The sequence below is a fragment of the Arachis ipaensis genome, chromosome B04 (assembly GCF_000816755.2).
Source record: "Arachis ipaensis cultivar K30076 chromosome B04, Araip1.1, whole genome shotgun sequence".
Taxonomy (NCBI): domain Eukaryota; kingdom Viridiplantae; phylum Streptophyta; class Magnoliopsida; order Fabales; family Fabaceae; genus Arachis; species Arachis ipaensis.
Window position 1 is genome coordinate 36,388,768 of NC_029788.2, and position 7,284 is coordinate 36,396,051.

At 35.3% G+C, this 7,284-nt stretch overlaps 1 protein-coding gene across 4 annotated transcripts; it reads right to left on the reverse strand.

The window, feature by feature from the left end:
* On the reverse strand, nt 4,902-6,913 carry LOC107639232 (pollen-specific protein SF21-like). 4 transcript variants are annotated; one of them, XR_002361009.1, is made up of 8 exons: nt 6,498-6,913; nt 6,220-6,326; nt 6,096-6,135; nt 5,745-5,844; nt 5,537-5,597; nt 5,336-5,422; nt 5,175-5,252; nt 4,902-5,094 (listed from the first exon to the last, which is right to left on the reverse strand). XR_002361009.1 is itself a non-coding variant. In XM_021121101.1 (6 exons), exons 3-6 carry the CDS (start codon nt 6,120-6,122, stop codon nt 5,348-5,350), a joined length of 252 nt encoding a protein of 83 aa, XP_020976760.1. In that variant the 5' UTR covers nt 6,123-6,135; nt 6,220-6,326; nt 6,498-6,894; the 3' UTR covers nt 5,347. The 4 variants fall into 4 exon arrangements, 3 of the variants coding, with proteins under 3 accessions (XP_020976760.1, XP_020976759.1, XP_020976761.1); XM_021121101.1 differs by lacking the exons at nt 4,902-5,094; nt 5,175-5,252 and having other exon boundaries at nt 5,347-5,422; nt 5,745-5,833; nt 6,498-6,894; XM_021121100.1 differs by lacking the exons at nt 4,902-5,094; nt 5,175-5,252 and having other exon boundaries at nt 5,347-5,422; nt 6,498-6,893.

Genomic DNA, 7,284 nt, shown 5'->3' on the forward strand with positions numbered 1-7,284 from the left:
GATACAGTAAAAAATTGATATTATTGAAGGATAAAATTAAAATTTGTTTCTATGTATCATTTTTGTCCCCAACGTTTTCGTCCTATTTAAGTCCCTAACGTTTCAAAATCATCTCAATTTTGTCCCGCCGTCAATTCTGTTAACGGATCCCTAACGGCAGGACAACATTGAGTCAATTTTGAAAAGTTAGGGACTTAAATATGACGATTGAAACGTTAGGGATAAGTTTAGGACTTACCCCAAACGTTGGGAACAAAAACGACACTTTACTCATACTATTATTAGCTTAAGCAATGTGATAGAACGCTCCGAAAGAGCTATAATTCTATTTTTCACAGGAACAAAATTCATAATAAGTAATATACTATTGTCTACTAAGTTTCTAAGGAACTTGTTGAGTTCTAAAGATATTCGTCGAAACAGATATGAAATTGAAAAAATAAAAGAGAAAAATCATGAGTATTTATATATCACTAATTCATTATTCAAATAAAAATGTTATATTGAAAAGTTACCCTTATTTTCTTATGGGTTATATTATACTAAAATAAGTACAATAAAATCATATGCCATTATAAACCAGAAGTTTACTAGTCCAAATGAATTCATAATTTAGCATGATTGATTGGGTCATCTTAGAATAACCATGATGCAAAAAAATATTGAAAACTTCCATAAACATTTACTAAAAAACCAAAGGGTTCTTCAATCTAGTGAATTCTTATATGTTACATGTTCTCAAAAAAAGTTAATTGCAAGGCCATCACCAATAAAGATTGGATTTGAGTCTCCTGAATTTCTAGAAATAATTCTAGGAAATATATGTGGACCAATTCATCCACTAAATCTTTTAGATACTTTATGGTCCTAATAGATGTATCTTTGAAATGGTCACATATGTGCTTATTGTCTTCTCGCAACTTGACATTTGCGAGATTACTTGCTCAAATTATTTGATTAAAAGCACACTTTTCAGAAAATCCAATAAAAAAATTTTGTCTTAATAATGCTGGTGAATTTACTTTCTAAGATTTTGATGCTTATTATATGGCTAACGAAAAAAGTGTTGAATATCTAGTATCACATGTTCACATACACAACGGACTAGGAGAATCGTTTATTAAATGCCTCCAATTAATTGCTAGATGCTTATGACAACAAATCTCCCTATTTTTGTTTCGGGCATACGATTTTACATACTGCAACACTTATTCATTTGAGGCGAACAAATTACCACCAATTTTTATCCTACATATAGCTTTTGGCCAACAACCAAATATTTTTTATTTGAGAATATTTGGGTGTGCGATATATGTTCCAATTATTCCATCTTATCGCACTAAAATGGGACTCCAAAGAAAATTAAAAATTTGTGTGGAATATGATTCTTCCTTTATAGTGAAATATCTTGACATACAAATAGGAGATGTGTTTAAAGTTCGATTTTCAGATTGTTATTTTGATGAATCAATGTTTTCAACATTGAGGAGAGAGAATAAGCCACTTGAGAAAGAACTCAATTGGAATGCATCATTGTTGATGCATCTAGACTCATGATTAGGACATTGTGAACTAAAAGTTCAAAATATTATACATTTGCAAAGAATAATGTAACACCCTAATATTCAAATTCTTATGTTCGAGTCATAAGTCAATGATATTATGGTGGTACGACTCTCAGGTGGATTTTTAATACATAATCATATATATATTGAAAGGAAATATTAAACGAGAAGCCTGAAAAAGAGTAAAAATAAAATCGCGAAGTCGTATCACTCACGTATCGACAACTTAAATATAAAGCGTGAAGTCGAAAGCGATATACAGTTAAAGACATAAAGGAGAGTAAGACAAGGACAGTATATAGATATATATCATAAGTAAATAGCCACTAGTCGTGACCCGCAAAGTTTAGACCGGCTAGGGTACAGTATGAAAGTAGTTGACAACAGTATCTCCTAATCTCTCCCAAAAGAAACATAAGAGCCTCTATAGGCAAGTTTAAAAGAATTCAATACATAAAACAAGCTTTTTCAAAATAAAGGTGGAGAGATTCTAAGCAAAATATAAGGTAGAGAATATAAAGATCTTCGCCATCTCTCAGATGAACCACAGCTCACCTCTGAGCACCTGGACTTGTATCTGAAAAATAAGAGATATATACGGAATGAGAACCTCCGACCCATGGGTTTCCAGTACAGTAAAAGTGCCAAATAAATACAATGCATTGTAATAAAAACTCACTAAGCATCCTAAACTTTCTTTCACCAAATATTCATCATATGTTCTCGCTAATCCATGAATAGGCAAATGTCATAAGGGAATGCTAAATCTAATTCATATTCCTCATGCTTCTCAACTTTCTAACTCTCCGACGATTCACAATCAGAATTATAAACAAAACCATCCCCAACCATTCTGTCTCAGCAATTCTATATCCTCACCTGGAGCAAGTGAAATCACTTCACTGCGTCTACCCAGGGAACTCATGATCTCATTATCAACCTGGAGCAAGTGAATCACTTCACTGCATCTACCCAGGGAACTCAAATTATCTCATTCAATAATCATCATTTTAAATTAATCATATCATTATTCCATTTCAACAAGAACACCCCTCAGTGTCAACCGACACAAGCATGAGAAACCTCTCAATTGAAGAAACACAATCAATATAGACAAGTAATACACAATTAAGGTACAAGTAAAACAGATAGAATATAGTCAGGTAACATAGCATATATGATATATCAATCCAAACAAATAGGCAAACCCAAATAATTCAAACATATACAAATGATGTATGCCTGCTCTATGGCTAATGAGTCTCATCTGTCAGTTATAAAGCTAACCCGAAAAGTCCTGGTAGCTAACCATTGGACTGTCCCTCTGTCGTGCATCCCCAACTCGAGTTAGTCACAAGCATAAACATAATCACACAACACCCACACTGGTGTTTATTCACAGGGGCGAGCTCGTCTGGAACTTTGACAGTGTCCGGCCACACTTATGACATAGGGTCAGCAGAATCTCGGATCTCAACCTGGAGCAAGTGGAGCTGACCTACTGGATCTACCCAAGAAAATCTGAAACTCAGATAATTTCACAAATCTCAAATCATACTCGACTGGGAGCAAGTAGGGGCTAACCACTATTTCACTACAAGAAAAATACCCATTCAGGTACACTTAAAAAGTGTAGCTAAAAGTGAAAAAAAAATGATGCCTTAGGCTACGGCTACGCTTTTTGGGCTACGGCTATGCTTTTTGGGGTGATTCCTATTCGGCCGTTGCCTATTCTCAAAGGCTACGCTTTTCTGCACCAAGGGCTACGCTTTTGGCGTTTGGGAAAAGGCAACGCTTTTCAAGTGATGCTATTTAGGACCAAAGGCTACGCTTTTCAGCTTTCATTCTTCCAGAATAGGCTACGCTTTTCAACGCTACTGCATCACTTGTAAAGCGTAGCCCCATTGTATACCATAGCTACTTTTTATAAGCGTAGCCTTAGGTCCCTCTTTTTTTTTGTATACTATAGCTACTGTATATAAGTGTAGCTTTAGTAACAATAAAAAGGGCATTAGTATTTTAATTTGGACTTGAATGATGAACATAAAAAGAAAGTGAAAAATAATAAAAAATGACTAACCTCTTTACATTCCTTCAATTCTCCAATTGTCTTCCGAGGTGTAATCTCGAGAAAATCTTTTGCAAGTGAGTAATAGTGATCACGTTTTTTAGCACTATTTGATTTCAAAGATCATATAAAGAAAGCAAAATTTTAGATATTATGTAAAGGAATATAGCAATACTATAGCATAGCCATGAAGCTTTAAAAAAAAGGTTGAACCTCGTATTAACGTTGGAAAGGGGTTTCTGACTAATCAGAAATTTATCAAAGTTTTGTTTATGCTTAACGGTGCTATCAACCTGTTGCAATAATTCGGCACGACAAAAGGGAAATAGAAAATTTAGTTAGCAAAGACAGTAAACTTCAAGATTAAAAGAAATAGAGGAGTGGCGGCAAAGACAGCAGATGCTGGTGGTGCTGGGTGAGCAGTGAGAAGCAGTTAGAAGATGATGGCAACAAAAAAATCATGCAGTATAGAAATCATAGTAACAACCTAAATAGAAAATCATAGTTAAAAAAAATATGGAAAAAGAAAAATAACAAGAACATGAATCAACTAATAGAATCAACCAACAGAATAAAATCACAGTAATAACAAGTTAACTACAATAATTAAAAAAGAAAACTCAAGTAATAACAACATAAATTAGAGATGGATAGCACTCAAGATATAAGCAGAAAGACAGCAAATCAGAAATCTATGGGAATCTGCAGACTGTGTTTATAGAAATCGATAGCACTCAAGATATAAGCATAAACCTTCAAGCCTTGTCCCAATTGAAACTATTTGTGCTGACCTAACTTAGAATTTTAGGAACATGAAGCATAAATCAAAACACATGGAATTAGTTAACAGATAGAGTGAAGAGGAGGTACCTGTCACAAATTTGAACCTATTCCATCATAGATGCCATTCTTTGCTGATCAGCTTCTAGAAGTGATTCAAAACCAGCTAACATGCTCTTATCCATGATTCAACCAGGGATTTTGGAGAAGAAACTCAAACCCAAGGAACGAAATTGAAACCAGTTAACTAATAATAATATAGGATGAAACTAAAGACCAAAAAGAAATAGAAAGCAAATAAAACTTAACTAAAGATGAAGCAAACTTTTGTGTAGAAGATGAAGCCTACTAGTTCTTCTGGGAATTTGTGCAGCTTCCTCTGAATTCATGTTTTCTCTGATAAAATCAACAATGGAATCATCAATTTGGAATCAAAAGTGATCAGAAGCACTAATAAAAATTAAATAAGCACGAGTCACTAGAAGCACTAATAATATGCCTTATAATAAAAAATAATATGCATAATAAACTAAATTCACTAATGAAACCAGCAAGAGTGATCAGAAGCACTAATGAAACAGAAATAATAGAGTTGTTGTACAACAACAAAAAATATTCACTAACCCTTCGGCAAGCTTTAACTATATCTGACTCTGGGAATTGAGCACCACCTCGAATGTCCTATCACCATAAATAAAAGCAAATAACTCAGCCTCACTAAATGGAAGTAGAAAGAGGGAATTCGGATGCACAAAGTATACCTTGCTATAGTTCCGCTTCAGCAACATTTCCTTTGCCACCCCACACATGCCACAAAAATAGAGTAAATTTGACATGACCTGCATATGTTACCAAAATCATAAGAAAGAAGTAACATTTATTTTTACAAGACAACATAGTGTTTTAGGTATAGAAAAAGAACCTTGTTGCACAATCACTCAGTCCAAGATGGTTCTTTGCATAGAGGTGAAACAAGTATCAAACCAAGTACACGTTGTCTATACTTCATCTATTGTAAACAGTAAACACATAAAAACATTAGAAAAATTGAACGATCCATCATTGAAACTCTAATGTAATTTAAAAAGGGGAGAGGCTGCATAGCACCAACATAATAACTTACAGCAAATAAGGTAAGAATGTAAGCCCCGGCAGCTACTCCCATGCACATTACTGCACTAAGACTGCATACAAAAAGAATGTTGGGGTCAGATTGCCTTCTCAAAATGAACAACTACCAATATTCAAAGCCTAATGGAAATTGGTGTAAACTAATTTTCTTTATGTCATTAAATGGAAATCAATTACAGATTAAGCTTGAACTTACTCACCCAAAAAAGTTGAGAACCTCGGCTATTTGATCTGCTAGGTCGTCAACAGAAAGAATTGGATAATCTGGAACAATCTCAGGAGCTCCCAACTGCAACAACTCTTGAACAAAGTACAAGATGATAAGAAAGCAAGAACATAAAATATTATCAATGAAGGAATTTATAACAGTGAGGAGATATATACATCAAGTAACACTGCAAAACAATCAAACACAGCTTTAACATGATGAGCACAAAACAATCAAACACAGCTTAACATGATGGAAGCAGGAAATGAATGCTTAAATTACAAAAAGGTTGAAGAAACTGAGATCAAAGAACTTCAAAATCAAGAGGAGTAACATATTAAACCTTTTTTCTCAACCTTGTGCCTGCCATTCATGGCACTTTCCTGAAACAAAGATCACGAAAATATCAACAAGAGAATTTCAAGTCAGAGAAAATTGAGTAATCCAATGTCAATCATATAACACACGTTGAAGCACCGAAGCAAATCCTTGGCCTGTTCCGCATCATGATCCTCGGCCAGAGTAGTCCGTAAACCAACAACCCCTTAACCCAGCAGCCACAGTACCTGAAAACCTGAAAATAATTGGGAAATATCAAAACCAAAAACAAATTAAAAATAGAACATGATGCTTCTTAATTAAAAAACAAATAATCGCAGAACCTCCCCTAATCAGAACAATAATCAAAACCCCTAATCAGAAGTTCCAATCATCAAAATCCCTAATCAGAACAATAATTATTTACCTGAGTTTGAGCAGAGGTCAAAAAAGAGAAGAAGAAGAAGAAGACTAGCGGCAGAGAAGAAGAGGACGACTGGGGACAACACCGTCGTGACCGAGACAGGAAAATTAGTCATCGTTGAGGGTCAGAGAAGCGCCGTCGCACTTCGCGTTCGTTGTCACTGAGGGCCGTCAACTCATCATCACCGAGAGGCGAGAAGCAGCATAGCACCGTCGTGACTCTGAGGCTGGTGAGTGGTGACGAAAGCCATGACGGTGGCTGGTGAGAGACAAATAGAGGGTTGAGAGGGAAAGGGTGATGGCAAATGGTGAGAGGCGCGGCAGAGAGAGGGCTGAGATAGGAAATGTGGCGACACCATTCGTGAGCCGTGAGGGGGACTGAGGGTGCATGGCTGCGTCTTGTGGTGCTGAGAGAATAGGGTTGTGTGCAGACCCTAGAGTGTAGTATGTGATTTGGTGAAAAGGAAACAAAAAATTACTAAGTGTTTGTGAGTTGTGTTAAATTTTTTTGTACTAGATACATTAGGCATCACTTTTAAAATGCACCAAAAACTTAACAAATAGGCTACCCTCTAAAAGCGTCTCCTTTGATACGAAAAGTGAAACTATAGATATCAACCTACGGCTACGCTTTATAAGTGATTTCTATAATACCTAAGGCTACACTTTTTAAATGATGCCACAATTGTGTATCCTTTTCTCTTATAAAAAGGCAACACGGAGAATAGCGTAGCATATTTATAGAATAGGCTACGCTTTTCAAATGTAGCTTAAAAAAAGTGTGGCTGAAT

Bases quoted from the DNA above. Each gene is read 5' to 3' on its own strand.
- LOC107639232 (XM_021121100.1), bottom strand. From the start codon at position 6,126: ATGAATGGCAGGCACAAGGTTGAGAAAAAAG. The intron at 5,845-6,095 runs GTTTAATATGTT...ACTTTGTTCAAG, and splicing joins GCACAAGGTTGAGAAAAAAG to AGTTGTTGCAGTTGGGAGCT. The intron at 5,598-5,744 runs GTGAGTAAGTTC...TTTTGTATGCAG, and splicing joins GAGGTTCTCAACTTTTTTGG to TCTTAGTGCAGTAATGTGCA.